Raw genomic sequence first — 19,452 nt, forward strand, 5'->3', positions numbered from 1 at the left:
CTCTCTCTCTCTCTCTCTCTCTCTCTCCCTCTCCCTCTCCCTCTCCCTCTCCCTCTCCCTCTCCCTCTCCCCCTCTCCCTCTCCCTCTCCCTCTCTCATTTAGCAACCACTTTGCTTAACAGCTGAGTTGCTGGTTCCAATTGTGGTTGTTAAACAAGAATTACCTTTATATTCTCATATCATTTAGGAAGGATGAGATCCCATCTATTGATCACTCTGGATAGATGAGATCTATCAAGAGTGAAATGCTTCTTGTGGTAGTGTATTCAGAGCACTTAATGCTGCTATATACAGCAAAGTGGCATCAGATACTGTATATATTCAGACACAATTTGCATTATGCCTTGTGGAGTAACACCAGGATATTTGGGCAACAACGTATTAGAACTGAAACTGCCTGTCCAGTGCGGTCCTCCAGAGAAGACCTATTGCAGGACTGCTTTCCTTAGAAAGTATGTGCCTTATTGACCAGATGACAAGCCTTCTCAGTTGTGGCCCCCGCATTATGAAATTCTCTCTCTCTCTGTTACAGGTGCAATGTTTCTGAACTTGCTGGCATTTTGTAAACAACTCTAAGTAATTTTGTTTCAGTACACATTCAGCATTTAGAATAGATTTGGACAGATTAAATTAAAGATTTACTGAAGTTTTGGATTATATTCTTTAAATTATTTATATTAAATTTGAATTTTTGCTTTGTCTTTATTATATCCTGCCCAGAGAATCAGGACTGGCCCAAGTGATAAATATTGTTAAATGAGTAACAATTTCTTTTCTTCCCCCCCCCCCAAAAGAATACAGGAATAAAAGCAGGCACAGAAATCCCTTTCTCCTGCTTCCAGTTTGATCAGTCTTCATTGGCAGCATTAGCCTTCTGGGTGATAAATCCAAAATTCCTCTCCTCCCATTGGCCCAGGTCATTTTTAAGTGAGGGCTGAGCTTTTCAGAATATCCTATCATTTAGATTATTGTAATCCTTATTACTGTTATAAGAAATGGAAAGAAAGAGGTCTCTTCCTTCTAGCAATCTCATTTGGTATATGAAATTACAAGTTGCTGCATACGCTACTTTGTCATTTTGGTCATGAACAAATTTATTTCAAGGCAGGTACATATTTGTTTCAGCAGAATCCCAGCAAAAAGGCTGATAGCCTAGGAAATAAGCTTTGCAAAATTCAGTGAAGCTCAGCTCAGACTAACATGCAAAATACTGCAGTAATCTTGGGCTCGTTTATCAGGACGTAAGCCTTGGTGAATTTAATGGGGCTTCCCAGACATAATATGTGCCAATTCCCCCTAACTTATTTGGATAATAGAGCTATTTTTTTCAAATTGGAAGAGGGACTGATTTTGTTTGCAACTGGAAAGCAGAATGTTGATACCGGTAGTTGTCTAGCACAGAGTTTCCCAACCTTGGCAATGTTAAAACAACTGGACTTCAACTCCCAGAATTCCCCAGCCAGCCATGCATGCTGGGGAATTCTGGGAGATGAAGTCCAGCCGTCTAAACATTGCCAAGGTTGGAAAACCCTGGTCTAGCACATCATTTTGATCCTGGGCATCAGCCCCTGTTCACTTTTTTCCCCCAGAAATAGTTCAGAATAGTTCAAAGTCACCTTTAGGAGCGATGGGCAGCATATAAATTTAATAAATAATAAATTTAAAAATAAGCTCAGTGGGCAGTAGCCCCCAAATGACCTGCTAATGGTGACAGAATGGCTTGCTCATACAACACCTTAAAGCTAAGTGCAGGTTATCAAAACACATTCTGCGTAACTTGCAATTCTCAAAACAGTCATCAAAATGTATATTGTAATGAACAATATAAGTTTAGTAGGCAAAAGAATTATCCTTTAAGGAAATAGGGAATTGTGGGTCACAATATATACACACAATATATACACACAATATAAACACAATATATACACAATATATACACACAATATATACACACAATACACACACACACACACACACACACACACACACACACACTATAGGCTATGCAAGAATACTCTATTGCAATTAGATAAAAATTTAAAACAGGATATTGATATGTATTAGTGAAAATATATTTTGAATTTTGTTGATTGATTTGGTTATAGCTAGAAATATACTAACTTGTTTATTTTGACTATGTAATCACTAAGGGAATTAGAGAGGACTTCTCTGTTGATGTAACCCGAACTATTTACAAATGGCTATTTTTTATTTTAATTACCCAACCACCACCCTGAGTCCTTCGGGAGATAGGGTGGCATATAAGTCCCAATAATAATAAAATAAAAATATTGACTTCCGGTGGCTCCGCGGCGCCGGAGACAGCCTTCCCGGGCTGCCCGCGGCTCAGCTGTGTGATTTTTCGCCCGAAACAGCGCCGATCAGCTGTTCGGGCGAATCTGAAGCCCCCTCCTCGGGAGAAGAGGAGGAGGTGAGCCCCCAGGTGGGGGTTGAGTTCTCCGGGGCCGCCTGAGCTTGGAGCTTGGGCGGCCGAAGGATTGAACTCCCCCGTAGCCTGGGCTGCTCCCAGCTGACCAGCGTCTCTGCTCCGGACTTTATGGAGCAGAGCCAGGCGTCTGCGACCATCCCTGCTTGAAGGAGAGGCTATGAAAGGGAAAGAGCAGGCAGAGCAGTACAAGAGGGAAAGATGAAGAAATGAAGAAGATTTTATTTTACTCTCAAGCTTGATGGACTTTGCTTAAAACTTAAAGTGAAAGTGCGTCACAATTGTAAGTAAAAGATGGCGGCTAAACCTCCCCCTAGAACTTTTCGGAGTGCTGGAAATTCTCCGGTGCAACAACAATCATTGCTGCAGGCGTTGCATTCTCCTGATGTATTGACATCGAAGGATCTTGAAAAGCATACCCAGTTAATTTTGGAGTCAATGGGTGTTAAATTTCTACAGATGGAGGAGAAATTGGAGAAATTGGAGCAGAGAATGGAAGAAAGGATGGAACAGAAACTTAGAGAAATGAAGGTAGACATTTTGTCCTCAGTGCAAAAAGTTGCTAAATGTGTGGAGGTGCTGGATGATCAAGTGCAAGACTTGATTCAAAAGAATGCTTTATTAGAAGCAAAAGTATTGGAAATTGAAGATTTAAAAGACAAAATCGACAGTGAACAGAGCTTGGCCCAATTTTACCAGATGCAGTTTGCTGTGAGAATTAGAGGCCTAAAAGAGAATATTAAGGAAGATTTAAAGCAGCTGGTTTCTGAGGCTTTTGAGGGAGTATTGAACCATCCAGCATCTGAATTAAAACAAGGTATGGACAAAGTGTTTCGTGTGAATTCGTGGATTGCTAAACAGAGAAAGTTGCCTAGAGATGTGGTGGTTTATTTTGTAAAAAGGGAAATTAGAGATGAAGTTATACAAGCTGCCTACGATGCCAAAGTTGTGATTGCTGGTCAACAAGTTTTGGTTCTAAAAGAAATTCCTCCAAAGATTTTAAAGAGAAGGAAGGATTTTATATTTCTTGTGCAAGAGCTCAAGCAAAGAGATATAAGGTTCAGATGGGAGATCCCAGTTGGGTTGAGCTTCATGTATGATGGTAAAAGATACTGTTTGAGTAATGTGAAGCAAGCGCATGATTTTTATAATAATGTCTTGGAAGTAACCCCATCAACACTTCTGGAAGCTGCAGAGGGATCTGGAGAAGGAGAACATCAAGAGGATGAAGATGCACAGATAGACGAGAAGGGTATAGGAGGAGTTCAAGCTGCAATTCTTTTGGATGATCTTAGAGAACAGAGGGTGACGCGTGCTGCCTTAAAACGCTCAAAAAAAAAAAAATAAGACCAGTAGAAATCTATGGAACTTCCACAAAATATTTATAGTTAAGTGGTAGTTGTGTTTTTTTAAAGAAAGGACAACTTACTACAGAGGAAGAGGAAGAAAGTTTTGTGGGTTAATGTGGGTTAATTTGTGTAAGAACTATTTATTAATGTGCAAATGAGAATATGTTAAGGTAGTAGTGAATTGTGGAAGAACATAGATGGGAATGATGCTAGTTTTCTTTTATTTTAGTTTTTTATATATATTTAGTATTATTAAGGATTGGTTTACTATATACAAGCTAGAGAGTGATGGATTTTAGAGTTTATAATTGTTAGTATATGATTGTTTATGATTGCCTTTTAGATATATACCTTGTATTTTTCTCTGGGAAGTCGGGGGGGGGGGGGGAGGGGGGGAGGAGGGGAAGTGGAGGGGGGGAGGTAGGGGAGGGAGGAGGGGGAGGGGGAGGGGGGGAGATAGGGGGGAGGTTGGGAGGGGAGGAGGGAGGGGGAAGGGGGGTTTTTTTAAAGGAAAATTGTATTTTATAAAACTTTTCAATAAAAAAAAATAAAATAAAAATATTGTTTCACAAATATATGCATATGTAAATATTAAAAATCAATAAAACGTTTGGGTGTGTGTGTGTGTGTATATAATGACTCAACACGATGTCATGGATCATACAACATACTAAGACCGTTGCTGGGTTTTGCCACAACAGGGGGCAATTACAATTGGCCCAGCCCCACTTTACCATCATTTGGTGTAGTTTTATGAACCAGCAACAGCACGTCTTCCTGGGCCTTCTCAATTTACAGCAAGAATCATGGCCAAAGTGAAGTCCGAGTGTATAAACCTACCAATACACATGCTTGATGGCAGGATAGACATTCCAGGTCCATGGCTAATTCTCCTTGTCCCTCTAAACATTCTTGGCAACTGTGAACTCTTGGCAGACACTGTGGGGATAGTTATGCTCCCTTCTGCCTCTCCCCCCTCCCTCCCCCCTCCGCCAAGACTTTGCAAAAAGACCACAAGGGGAGAGGCCCCACGCAGCAGCGGAGATCACGTGACTCCTCTCCCTTTGGGCCAGGGGACTGCTTCCCAGAAATCCAACAAGTAGCCTGATTTATTGGAGTCTGAAACAAGTAAGGAGAGGATCCAGGCTGCTAGGCTTAACCCTTCAGAAGCTAGATGGAGCCATGTTAAGCGGGCGTTTAGCCACTGGGTGGCTTGGGCATCTGCACAGCTACAAGAAGACAGATCGTCATCCAAAGACAGATCCTTGCTTTGTTAGCATTAGGGTGGGAGCCTGTGGTGCCCTCATCTAACTCATGACCTTGCCCATTAAGTTTGATGCCCAATTGTTTGGTTGACATTAGTGTCCTTTGTAAACCTGTCTGACCTGTTGGATTGCAAGGTTCAAGTTGGGAGAAATAGATGAGAGTATCATCAAAGGGAGGGATGAAATTTCATTTCATCCTGAAATTACATTTCATTCTCTTAACAGTAGCTGATTGCCCAGCTTCTGCAACTGGTAGCTAAGGAGCAGCTGCCAGTGTCTTCTGGCAGTTTCTGCACAGGGATTCTTTTCCTGACATTTTGATGTGAGGCGGATTGCCGTTTTTTTGTGGGTTTTTTTTTTTTGGCCTGAAGGCTGTATGTCCCCTTTGGGTAGCACAAGGCAGCCCTTTACTTTGAAAAAACACACACAAAAAACCTAAATCAGCTTTCACTTCATTTAAAATTAAATGTAATAATACTTTCTGGCCATATATTTAACCATCCTGTCCTCTTGTGGCATTAAAAATTACCATTTGATAATCATTTCTGGAGTTGCTGAGGATCATAACTTCTTTCTTTCTTTCTTTCTTTCTTTCTTTCTTTCTTTCTTTCTTTCTTTCTTTCTTTCTTTCTTTCTTTCTTTCTTTCTTTCTTTCTTTCTTTCCCATCTCCCTCATAGAGTGCTTTGAATGTCACCATAACTCCAGTGACTCACTTCTGATTCAGATTCTACTACAGAATCACCAGGTTTTTTTTTGTTTGTTTGTTTTAAAAAAACCACCTCAGAACTACTATCCACCCTGGGTGCAAACATCAGTTCCTGAGTGGCCCATCAGAAAACACTATGTTAGCTGAACCAGGGTCATCTGTAGGGTTGTCAAAAAAGTCAAGATGGTGGCTCTGCCCTCATATAATCAAGACCTTGTTCCTTTTTTAGGTACAGTACAATTGATATATTGCCTTTTTTGTCCTGATATAAGGATGTCTCTGACCTATAATTAACCACAATTCTCAGTCTAGCTGGCTACATTCTTTAAAAAAAATCTTAAGAAGATCAGTTAAAGCATTTAGCATTCAAATCCCATGTTGAGCTGGGTTAGGTTTAACATTTGGGGTAACAGCACATTGTGAGTCAGTCCATTTGCTCGGGTTGGTTCAGTATTTTGTCTGAATCCAGAAAACAGGTTGGTTCAGTATTTTGTCTGAATCCAGAAAACAGATTATATAGGAAGTGGTATAAACATATATTGAGGATATTGTCATTGTGGGGAGAGAACCGTTAGTCTGGGGTAGCCCAAAATTAGGAGATTGGTAGCACCTTTTTAGACTAACAGATCTTGTTTTAACAAAATACATTGGTCTGGAAAGGTGCTACCGGACTCCTTCAGATTTTAGGAAGTTGTGTGTAAACTTGTTATTTGCAAAAATGAGCCTGGAGAAAGATAATCTATGTTGGATTACATTGCCTGTAATTACAAACATTTGCTTCTGTGTCTTTTGTTAGCTGATAATCTTGGTTGGGTTCCATTACTTATGTGGAGGATCTGCTAGGAACTTTAAGCGTCTTCTTTCTAAAGGTCCCAGATCCATATTAATGATGCCTCTCTTTCTCGTTGTTCCCTTGCTATCCCATAGTGTGTTTTGGGACCTGTACTGTGCTGCACCTGATCGACGAGAGACCTGTGAGCACTCAAGTGAAGCCAAAGCTTTCCATGATTATGTGAGTACAGTGTGTGAGGCTGATGCCGATCGTTTGTACAGTCGTACAGATGCTGTGTGTTTTGGACTTTGGAGGGCCTCCTGGAGGAGACCAAAATGAATGTAGTGAAAGAGAGGTGTGAAAGCAATTTGAAGAGAGGTGAAAGCAATTCACTTGGGATATTCAAGGTGACTGGCTGAAACAATCCATAAATGAATTCTATTTCAGCCATATTTAGAACTCAAGGGGCTTTGCTCCAACCTGATTCTTGTGATACTAAACTGCAGACATCCTATCAATTCCAACATGGATAATGTAGGAGAAAGCAGCACCATCAAACACCAGTCAATCCTTAATGACCACTAAACATTTCAAGATGATTTACATGCATATTTTTTGTTCTACAGCCCAATAACCACCTGGAGTAAATAATAGTGAATTACACCTGATTGTAGAAATGTCCATCATGATGGTGACTGATCAGGACAGGGCAATGAATGAGAGCTACCCAAATGCTTCTGTACCATTTAAACAAAATCTGCCCCTGTTCTAGAAGAAGAAGCAATTCAGTAGCAGTCCAGCACTTTTTTTCATAGCATCTGATTAGATGCCAGTATTTCACAAGCAGTACCAGACCATCTTATTTGTCTCTTGAGAAACCTATATGCGGGTCAAGAAGCAACAGTGAGAACTGGACACGGAACCACTGATTGGTTCAAAATTGGGAAAGGAGTCTGGCAAGGCTGTATACTGTCACCCTGCCTGTTTAACTTATGTGCAGAGCACATCATGAGAAAGGCAGGGCTAGATGAATCAAAAGTTGGAATTAAGATTGCCGGGACAAATATCAACAACCTAAGACCGTGGTGGCGAACCTATGGCACGCGTGCCACAGGTGGCACGCAGAGCCCTCTCTATGGGCACACGAGCCTAGCCCTTCAGCTCGGTTTTATAAAACCTTTTCGGTTTAGGCCTCCGCTGCTGTGGGCAAAAAAAAAAGGTTAATCAATCAATCAATCAATTTCAACTTCTCTCTGGAAAAAAAAGATCTCGCAAAGTTAGAATTGATTCATTGAACATTTTAGTCCCACCCACTCTGCCATTACCACCGCAGCCACACCCACTTAATGGGCCACGCCAACCCATTTGTTCACACCCACCCAATTGTCCACACCCACCTGGCAGCCGCCGATACATAAGTGGGTTTTGGGTTGCAGTTTGGGCACTCGGTCTCCAAAAGGTTCGCCCTCACTGACCTAAGATATGCAGATGAGAAAGTGAAGAGGAACTGAAGAGCCTCTTGTTGCAAATGAAGAAGGAGAGTGCAAAAGTTGGGTTGAAACAAAACATTAAGAAAACCAAGATCATGGCATACGGCCCTCCCAATTCCTGGCAAATAGATGGGGAAGAAATGGAGGACAGATTTTATTTTCCTGGGCTCCAAGATCACCGCAGACGCAGACTGCAGCCAAAAAATTAAAAGACGCTTGCTCCTGGGGAGGAAAGCCATGACAAATCTAGACAGCACACTTAAAAAGCAGAGACATCACCCTGCCAACAAAAGTGCATATAATCAAGGCTATGGTCTTCCCAGTTGCAATGTATGGCTGTGAAAGTTGGACCATAAGAAAGGCTGAGCGCCAAAGAATTGAAGCCTTTGAACTATGGTGCTGGAGAAGACTCCTGCGAGTCCCTTGGACTGCAAGGCGATCAAACCGGTCAGTCCTAGAGGAGATCAACCCTGACTGCTCTTTAGAAGGCCAGATCCTGAAACTCAAATCCTTTGGCCACCTAATGAGAAGGAAGGACTCACTGGAGAAGAGCCTAATGCTGGGAAAGGTTGAGGGCAAGAGAAGAAGAGGACGACAGAGAATGAGGTGGCTGGATGGAGTCACTGAAGCAGTAGGCGTGAGCCTAAATGGACTCCAGAAGATGGTAGAGGACAGGAAGGCCTGGAGGAACGTTGTCCATGGGGTCGCGATGGGTCGGACACGACTTCGCAACTAACAACAACAACATTTCACAAGCAATAAATGAAAACCCCCAGACACTTTATATTTAATCACTAGCAATTTGTGTTTAGAGAACTAGAGTGCCTCTGAGCATACAGAATCCATAATTGTGTAAACAGCAGCCAATAGATCTCTGTTTCCCTTATATGTAGGTATCACATGGGTAGAAAATGCATGGCACCTGTTCTCAAATCTACCTGTAAATCTTTTCTAGTGATTCCTGGATTAATCACCCCATATCTTTTCAGCCACTTGTACCAGGTCTTAGCAAAAATCAATTTTTGAAAGTCTTGTAAGTCAGGATTTCCCAACCTTGGCATCTGTAAGACATGTGGACTTTAATTCCCAGAATTCCCAACTCAAATATGATTGCCTGGGGAATTCTGAGAGTTGAAGCCCATATATCTTAAAGTTACCAAGGTTGGGAAACCGTCCTTTAAATTAAAAAAGTAATTCTATTTTGGCAGGTTGATCAGCTGTTATTCAATGTACTCAATATTAGAATTAGTAAAACATATTCAGAGGTAGTCTACTCTGTGGGTGTGTGCATGTGTGCATGCTCAAGCACACATGTCCTAAAGTCAATCTTGACTTCTGGCAACTGCTTGGACAAATCTTTGCAGCTTTCTTGGCAAGATTTCAGAAATGATTTGCCATTGCTTTCTTCCTAGGATTGAGAGAGTCTACATCTAAATACCAGTTATTAAGAAATAACTAATAGAGGTAGGCTGTCCCATTGTGCCCTGTTCATGGGGCAGCTGGTATATGAATGGCTGTTATTCATTATATCAAATTGAACCTCCATGTTTCTAAATAGTATATAGTTAAATACAACATGTCTGTGAGATTTTTGAATGTTTCTGCCTTCTTTTTTGGAAACCTTTTAAATCATGGGTGTCCAACCTTTTGGCTTGTCTGGGCCACACTGAGTGAAAAAGGAGGTCTTGGGCTGGATGTGGCCCATAGGCTGTGGGTTGGCCGTACCTACTGTAGTCTAAAGGTACTTTGATTTTTACAAATAAGATTTAAGTCAAGAAGAGAAGGACTGACTGCTGTAGTGCCAGTATAAGAGAATCATTTCCTCTCTTATCGTGAGTAAAATGCAGTTATTTCATTGTCGAGGTTCAGCTCTTCTACAATACTCTGTATCTGAGGAAGAAAAAGAACAGAACAGCCCCTAATTAGAAGCTAAGCTAAGCAGGCATTATTAAATACAGTATTAAACACAGATTTAGCCCCCAAGACCTAGAAGATAAACAGACACTAGTAAAACCAAAGAATTGAAAAAGGTCCAATTATTTATTTATTTTAATCCATAATTGGATTAATTAAGGTATAACATTTTGAATCAGTTAAGAGGAAATGAGAAACGAAAATGCGTTGTTTAAATAAAAATGCACCAAAATATGCTTGCATTCAAATTCAGTCTAATCATCTTTAAAATTGAAAGGGGGGGAGAGAGAGAGGGGGGGGAAGGGTAGAAGAGAAATTACGTTAATTTTCTAGACTCAAACCCTTCTTCTGTTATTCCTTCTCCTCTCTCTGTCTGTGCCCCCCTCCCATCGCTCCCCTGGAGAATATGGTTTGGATCCTTTGTGAGCAAGAAATTGCCTAAGAGGAGTCATGCGGCGTTTGCTTCTGCTGTTTTCCTTGCTAGGTGGCCACGCGGTGCTGTACCACACATCCAGCACTCCTCCTTGCTTGTTTCCATGGGAACCGCATTCTTTTTGGACCATCTTTCTTCTGAGGCCAGCAGCCCTTGGCCTTGCCCACCTCTCCCTCTGCCCACAGGCCAGCAGGGGTTAACTGTCCTAGATGTTGCCCACAAACTGGCCTTGTGCCACTTATATCAATATTTCAGTGAGCGCTGCAGGAGCCCTCTGCATAGCAAATGACTAATGTTCAGTGATGGAAATCCCCCCACATCCTCAACAACCTGCGTGGCCATAGAGTACAATGGATGGCTGATTTCCCCGGCTTATCCTTCCAGCCTGGCCATATACAGGTAGTCCTTGACTTACAATTCTTTTAGTGACCATTCAGACTTAACAATGGCATTTTAAAAAGTGACTTATGACCGTTTTTCACACTTATTGCAACATCCTGTGGTCATGTAATCAAAATTCAGATGCTTGGCAACTGACTCATATTTATGACAGTTGCAGTGTCCCAGGGTCATGTGATCACCATTTGCAACCTTCTGACAAAGTCAAGGGGGAAGCCAGATTCACTTAAGAACTCTGTTACTAACTTAACAACTGCAGTGATTCACTTAACAGTTGTTAACAGTTGCAAGAAAGGTTGTAAAATGGGACAAAACTCATTTAACAACTGTATCGCTTAGTAGCAGAAATTTTGGGCTCAATTGTGGCCATAAGTCAAGGACTACCTGTATTAATCTGGAGAAAGGTAGCTGTATACAATAAGTATGACATAAAGGATAAGATGCTGGATGACAAATATAAAAAGCCAGGTTTTAAATCTGGCCTCTGCCGTGGAAGTTCATTGAGAGGCTTTGAATAGGCACACTCAGCCCCTACATTGTTTTGTGGGGATAACGGGGAAGGCAGATCCATAAGTGTCTTGCCTTCAGCTCCTGGACAAAGTGGGATATAAATCTAATCAATTATTGTTCTTGCTGATAGCCAAGCCAAATCTGATCTTACTGCACTATCAATATGAGGTTTAAGTGGTTCCAAAAATTCCTTGGAATGTGAAATAATCCTCAGTTTTTATATTCTAAGAGATTGATTCTGAAAGGACCACGAAAGGCTTTTTATAAAATCTTACAAGATTTGGAGCAAGAATGCTTGACAGCCTCACAATTTATGTTTTAAGCACACATGCGTAAAACACATTCAAGCACCTAGAGCAGGGGTCGGCAACCTCGGCTCTTTTATGACTCGTGGACTTCAACTCCCAGAATTCCTGAGCCAGCATAGCTGGCTCAGGAATTCTGGGAGTTGAAGTCCACGAGTCATAAAAGAGCCGAGGTTGCCTACCCCTGACCTAGAGTATCACCTAAATACCAGTAAAGCTTCTCTGTTTCTGAATGAGAAAGAGAGAGAATGAGAGGGGGGGTTTCGTATTTTTTCTGGTAGGCTTCCAGATTCATTCATTCATTCATTCATTCATTCATTCATTCATTCATTCTTTATTTATTTATTTATTTATTTATTTATTTATTTATTTATTTATTTATTTATTTATGGGACTTATATGCCGCCCTATCTCCCAAAGGACTCAGGGCGGCTTACAACAATAAAAAACAACAGTACAAAAATTAAAAAACGAATTAAATAACAGCCCCAAAATAAATTAACTACAGTTAAAAAGTTATCTGATTACTGCCCATATGGATCTCTGTGGAGGAGGGGAGTGAGAAAAGTCAAGGTGGCACCCAAAACCATGGGGTCAAAGCCCCGCTCTTTATACATGCAGGTAAAAAACGGGTGGGGTTTTGTTTGTACAGTTGTGGCTGCCATCTTGACTTTTTCTTTTCCAGTGGATATGCTGACTGACAGCTTATCCTTTCAGAAATGGATCTGGAGGCTCTTTTTGATGGGGACAAATGTGCGATAACGATATTTTTCTACTCTGTTCTCTTGTCTGCTTCGATTTTAATTTATTGCCTGATTCCTTGCCTTTGAGCCTCAGTCGGTATTGGGGGAGGTGGGTGTTTTCTGACTTGAGTTTATTCCCAGAGAATGCATTTCGGGGACTTAGTAATATCAGCTTTCAAGGCAGCCATTTTGTGAGACTGCCTGCAAGGCCTTTCCAGGCTCGGAAAGATGACAGACTCCTAAAATTCTGGGAGGTCATTCTGCCCATGAAGGGGAGATTATAAAAGGATTAAACCTTTGGGAGGGGAAGAACTCTAAGTAAATGACACAGAGCTCCATGTACGAAATTTCTCCAGGGAGAATTGTTCTCTATTCGCCTGCCTTCTCCAGTTTGGCCTATTTGGGGCTTTTCCAGCTAACAAGGCCATGTTGGCTGGCATCGAGTGGAGGAGGGATTTTGTAGTCCCAACGTGTCTGAAGGGCACCAGGTTGCAGACATCAGTTGTCTGTTGCCTAAATCCATATTCCCTGCCAAAGATTGTGCCTGTCCTTTCCTCTCCCCCCCCCCCTCATATAAAGGATAGGTTGTACAGCTGTGGGGCAGGGAAGGCAGCCAAGCGCTATTTTGAACTCTGACTTGGTTTTTCCTTGTTCTCTAAGCCAATCCCAACCTCCCCAGCTTGGAGGAAGCACTAAATTATTTGGAAATGGCAGCGGGGAGCAAAAATCCCGGGGCCGTCTTCTTTGCCTGCCTTTCGAAGCAACAGCAGCAGTGTTGAATATTGTGTTCTAGCTGGCCTCCTGTGGAGGTGGGGGGGCCTGCAGTCCTTCACCACCCCCCTCTAAATTAAAACCACTTGGAGTGGAGACAATGCGTGAGGGGCCAGGCTGGAAAAAAGGCAGAAAATTCCTGCCGTCTTAACAGCTCCCCCTGGAGCCAACTTGGCTCCCAATGAATGCCTGCCTTGAATCAGAAAATGCAGCTCAGTCGTTCGCTCATTCCGCAGCGCACAAATCTCACAAATATCAGCTCTGGCTGCTGTGCCTCAGAAAGTCCTGCAAAACAACTTCAAGCCCCACTATCTACAGATCTTTTCTCTGCTGCTGAAGACTCTCAGCCCTGTTTGAATGGCTGGTTGTGCTGGCCCACAATGGGCTGGGCAGGTAGAACATGGGAGTCCATCAATCTGACCTCTTCCCCTCTCTCTCCACAGAGCTCCGCAGCTACAACCAGTCCTGTGATGGCCAACCTGCCACCCAGTGATGCCATGCCCAGCGGGCCTATGTTGTCGGGCTTTTTTCAGGTGGGAATAGACTGAGGTTGGGAAAGGGGCACTGCTGAACCTTAAGCATCTTGCAGAACTTGCCTTCATCTTGGTAAAGCCTCCATGTTCGAAGGCAGTCTATCTTTGAAGCTGTCAGAAGCCTGGCAGGGAATGCCTGCCTTGCATATAGTTCTTGACTTACAGCTATTCATTTCGCGACCGTTCAGAGTTAGAACGGCACTGAAAAAAGTGACTTACAACCAGTCCTCGCACTTACGACTGTCACAGCATTCCCCCATGATCATGTGATCAGAATTTGGACACTTGACAACTGGCATGTATTTACAACATTTAAAGCTTCCTAGGGTCATGTGATCTCCATTTGCTTCTGACAGTTGGAAAACCTGGTCCCAATTGTGATTGTAAGTCAAGGACTACCTATACCAGGGGTCTTCAAACTTGGCCCTTTTATGACTTGCAGACTTCAACTCCCAGAATTCCTCATCCAGGCACGTTGGCTGAAGAATTCTGGGAGTTGAAGTCCACAAGTCATAAAAGGGCTAAGTTTGAAGACACTTGACCTATATGAAAAATGACATATTGCATGAAACAAACTCAGGGCCTTCTTGTGTGTCTAAATAGAGGCAGTTATAAGTACCAATGGAAGAGAATATTTGTAGCTCGGGTTTGAACTGCGGCAATCCTGCAGTTATAAGACTAGGGGCCCTACTAGATATCAGTTGAGGAACAGAGGAGGAGGACCTGTGTTTGAATTGCAAGTTCCTCTTGCAACTTTAACTGAAGCTCATTTACTAATGGATCCACATACCGTCAGGACAGTGTTTCTCAACCTTGGTGATTTTAAGATATCTGGACTTCAACTCACAGAGTTCCCCAGCCAGCATGCTAGCTGGGAAATTCTGCGAGTTGAAGTCCACACATCTTAACAAAGTTGAGGTTGAGAAAAACTGCATTAGGGAGTATTAATGCCTAATACTTTTCCCTTTCTTGTGGCCCCAGACTTCAGCATGCATCCCTTTTGCTTAGATTTATGCAAAAATTACTGTGGAACAGGAGAAATCTTGAACAATAAACCATGGCCATATCGCCATAATTGCATTTCTGCTTCTTCCCTAAGGGACCACCTGGCTCCCAGCCATCCCTACATGCTCAAGCTCCCATGCACAACCCCAATGCGGCAATGATAGGACCCCATAATCAGGTAAGACTAAAGGAAGAGGTAGCCTTTGTAGTTGGCATTGGCCCAGCTGTGCTCTGCTATCTGACCTCATCCTTTCCCCAATTCTCGAACCTTCGATATCTTTTGCTTTACATGTTTTGGTACCAGCACATCTTGTCTTTTGGATTCTAATCCAAAAAAACCAAACTGCGGTCTGTTCACAAGGAAGCCCTATTGAATTGTTGAGGATTTCCTGCAAGAAAATACGTTCATTGTTGTTTATATTAGCATGCTATGTGAACCAAGGCATTGTATTTTATATGGCCTAGCTGCTTGTAGAAATTCATCCAGTAGTTTAGTCTGATGTGCAGATCCAGCCACAGAGCTCTTGCCTGGATTTTAGTTATCTATGGACAGATAATTGTACCTTATAGAACTATGTGAGAATCACCATGCATTGGAATGCCATTTCCAGGTTCCTTTCCCCCTGAGTAGTCCATTCCATCTCCTTCTCTTCCCCAAGTTTCAAATTATGACTGTACTGAATGAATGATGGTTAGAACTGGTTCTCCAGTTGTCCCAGCACTCCCCACGGTCATGTGATCATGATCTGGGTGCTTGGCAACCTATTTACACTGTGTCTCTTGTGCCACCCATCAGTCCTTTCCACATCTGGCAGCAGCCATTTACCTACCTGCTGGCCTGGAGTTTGCACGTTCCTGCTGACTTTCCCAGTGATTTTGACTCTGGGAAGCCAGCACGAAGCTGCCTTGCCTAGCAACCACGGATATTCAATTTAGAACAATAATGGGATTGCAGGGATTGCCATTGCTAAGTTGTCATCATAAGTTAAGGATTCTACTTTCGAAATTTTTATTTATTTTTATTTTAATTCCATTTATATCCCGCCCTTCTCCGAAGACTCAGGGCGGCTTACAAGCTTAGCAGTAGCCTTCATTCTATGTATACGCCTGCTTGTTAGGGCTTTCACACACACCCCAAGCGGCATTATTACAAAGTCAGCTTAATTGCCCCCAACAATCTGGGTCCTCATTTTACCTACCTCGGAAGGATGGAAGGCTGAGTCAACCTTCAGCCTGGTGGGACTGGAACCTGCACTAATTGCAGGCAGCTGGTGTTACTTAAGGAGGCATTAGCCCACTGCTCCACCAAGGCTCTTAAAATCGTAATAATCTCGCATAATTGCCATGATTCCTTGCTTGAGATCTCATGAGGTTTTTTGAGGAGGGGGGCAGAGGTTGCCCCAAATTTCATATAATACAAAATGTTGCAAGATTGGTAAAAATTTCCTTATTTTGGCCATTTGGGATTTGAATTGATTTGAGCCTTTGAGTCATTGTTGATTCCTGATGACTACCTGGACTAGTTGTTTTCTTGCCAAAATGTTGGAATTGATTTGCTATTGCCTTCTTCCTAGGGCTGAACAGAATGACTGGCCCAAGGTCACCCAGGTGGCTTTGTGCATAATAGCAATAGCACTGAGACTTATATCCCGCTTCACAGTGTTTTACAGCCCTCTCTAAGCGGTTTACAGAGTCAGCATATTGCCCCCAACAATCTGGCTCCTCATTTTACCAACCTTGGAAGAATGGAAGGCTGAGTCAACCTTGAGCCAGTGAGACTTGAACTGCCAAACTGCTGGCACTGGCAGTCAACAAAAGGAGCCTGCAGTACTGCATTTTAACCACTGCGCCACCATGGCTCCTTAAGGTGGGACTGGAATTCCCAGTCTCCCAGTTTCTAGCGCAGTGCCTTAACCCTTACACCAAACTGGCTCTTCTAGAGATGCTCTGTTGTAGCCCCTACATCAGATTAATTCTTATTTAATTTTGGACCCTACTGATACCATTTGAATGAGGGATTGTATTGTACATGTGTGATGCTTGCAATTGCTGCATTCCCAACTCCGACCTGCAAGATGGTTTTCCAAAGCTGCTCAGATTCACCTTGTAGGGGGAGATGGGCAGCATAATTTTTTTTTGATAAATTAAAATATAAATTAAAAAGCTATTGATGATGACAAGTGGTGTATATAAGGGAAAGGTTGGAAGCTGCTGCCCTACAGCAACTGCATAAGATGAGACAATATCACTCCCCTAATCATACCAGTGGGACCACTCCAGCTGAAAGAGACAGCTTCAGGCTATCTCTGACATTGTCATGTTGAACTTAGCAAGGCAGGAATTGGGGTGGGCAGGGAACCAAGCAGAGAGGGACTTGTAATAGATAAACCAGAGAAAAAGGTGGCTGCCAGTCTTTTGCTAGGTTGCAGTTTGTCTCATTTAGATTGCAATAAATTATATTCAAGCCAAGTTCTAGATATCCCATGAGTGCAGGCATGTGAAGGCAAGTTGGACCCATGATCATGATATTAGAAAATGAAAATGGGTATTAGCCATCAGTAGTTCCATCTCTTAGTCCTCAGTGGACTTCTTCAGGAAACAGTGATCAACGTGTGACCTTCCCAGTGTTACTGAACTACAACTCCCAGCATCCCTCGTGGCACCAGCTGACATTCCTGGAAATTGTTCAGCAATATCTGGAGGGCCAGAATTTTTTTCCACCAAAAATCCAGTTGAATTGAGAGGAATTTAACTATTTACTGAAAAGGTCCAGAATTTGGGAAAAGCTGTAGACTACAGTATAGGCTTTGTGTGCAAGACAACCTGCCTTTAACTCTGGCATTCACAGATTATCTGGGAAACCATTTGGAGTCTGGAGACAGGTTACCAATCATTAGATTTAGTGAATAAGAAGCTAAGGATGTGCTCTATCTTATTAACCTGTTTGGTACCATTTTACTGATTCTCATGAAGATACCCAATCCAGTTTGTATTGTTTGGGGTTGACCTTCCCCAAAGCATAGGTATGTGTGAGTCCTTCTGCAATTTACTATATTTTGGAGTTGTTCACCCCTCTTTTATTCATCTGCAGCCATTCATGCCTTCACGCTTCCCTGGTGGGCTCCGTCCGCCCGTTCGAATGCCAAGCCAGGTAAGTTCTTCCGCTGAATTACTTTTGGTAATTCAGCCCTCATTTCTCATCTACAAATGTCCAGATCTGGTGTCCTCTCATATTCTCTAGCATTTGTGTAGCTGTTCCATTACTCACTGATAGCAGTTAGCAAATGGCCAAGTTGATCATTTCCCTTAGAAGATTATCTTCATTTCCTTCTTCCTTCAAAGATGATTTAATTTTCAAGATCTTCTAACATCTCACATTCAGTTACCTCTACTTTCCATCTCTTACTTCCTCTGCCCATCTGGCCATCTGTGATGAAATGGCACAGCAATGTCCCCAAAGCATCTGATGGATTAACCCTATGCTAAGAAGCCTTAATAAATGGAATTTTGTTTTCTGCAAACTCTTGTCTGGATAATCCTACTTATTCAATGGCAGAACTGATGGAAATTAGACCACATTTTACAGATTCGACAGGGCATGTTAGGAAAGTAGATTTAGACACTAAATAATTCTTCGTTTGTTGGATAGTCCAGGAACATCAGAAATGATGTGTTGTCTTATATTGGGCAAAATAATATTCTCTCCAATGAGGCTGGCTTCCATGCACTTCAATATTTAGAGGATAGTGCTAAGAAAGAAAAGGAGGAGTGAGGAGGATCTGCCTTTCTCCATCTGAGGAATATTCTAGGCATCTGGTGGATAAAGTTGTTCGGATTCTTTTGGAGTTTGACAATTCCTCCTGAGGTGATGGAAGCATGGCATTATATGGTTATCTAGGGGTGAATTTCAACTTGAAGAAGTAGACAGGGTCCTTGGGACTGTAATCCTAGCCAGCTGGTGAAAGACATCCAGAAGGTGATATGTCCATAAAGTATATTTGCTTTGCTGAGAGAGTTGATACCACCTGACTGGAAGAAGATGGTACTGCTCTCCTTTCTCAAGAAGCCTTCACTGGATTTGACACTCCTAGAATAATTTCATTCAATCTCCAACTTTCCCTTTTTAGGTAAAGGTTATTGAGAAAGAGGTTGAGCTGCAACTTTGAGAGTCCTGGAGAAAACTGATTAGATCCTTACCTTTCTTGTTGAAACTATGATGTAATACTAAGGCAGCATTAGTTGTGCATGTTTGTGACTTCAGGCAGAGCTTGATGGGGGGAATTTCATCCTCTTGGTTCTCGTTGACCTCTCAGCAGCTTTTGATATCAATCCTTCTAGTTTGCTTATGAGTATAGGAGTGGGAGTATGGAGTTGCATGGTTCTCCTTTCTTTGTCATTGAGTTCAATCAGTGTTTGTGGGGGGGGGGGGGAAAGGAGGTCAAAGTAGAGGCCTCTAATGTGGAGGATATCAAGACTGGATTCTCCTGCTCCTCCTAATACTTACATGTAAGAAGTAGGTCAAATTATCCCTCTGTTTGGAATCAGGTATCATCACTATATAGATAGTGCTCATTTGTACATTTTGAACCTGGACCAACCAGATGATGTTCTCAAGGTTTTGGTCCACTGTGTGGAGTCTGTGGATCTGGATGAGGAGAATCAAGTTTAGCTCTGACAAGACCCAGTAACTGTAGGTATCTGACTAGTCAAATCTGAAGATGTTCCACTTTTAGTCCTGAATGAGGTTGTACTTCCCCCTTTGGAATCTTCTTAGAATCGCAGCTCATAGCAAGTGGTAGCTGTGACCTGA

General features: G+C 42.3%; 1 protein-coding gene across 2 annotated transcripts in view; it reads left to right on the forward strand.

The window, feature by feature from the left end:
* Positions 1–19,452, forward strand: part of SSBP4 (single stranded DNA binding protein 4) — a 53,774-nt gene that overhangs the window by 22,329 nt on the left and 11,993 nt on the right. For both annotated transcript variants that reach the window (XM_083379628.1, XM_083379629.1), the window contains exons 4-7: positions 6,695–6,779; positions 13,548–13,637; positions 14,737–14,820; positions 17,734–17,793. In XM_083379628.1, the coding sequence (XP_083235754.1) occupies positions 6,695–6,779; positions 13,548–13,637; positions 14,737–14,820; positions 17,734–17,793 (319 nt within the window). The remainder of the gene's footprint in view (positions 1–6,694; positions 6,780–13,547; positions 13,638–14,736; positions 14,821–17,733; positions 17,794–19,452) is intronic.

The sequence above is a fragment of the Vipera ursinii genome (genome assembly GCF_947247035.1).
Source record: "Vipera ursinii genome assembly, chromosome: 1".
NCBI lineage: Eukaryota > Metazoa > Chordata > Lepidosauria > Squamata > Viperidae > Vipera > Vipera ursinii.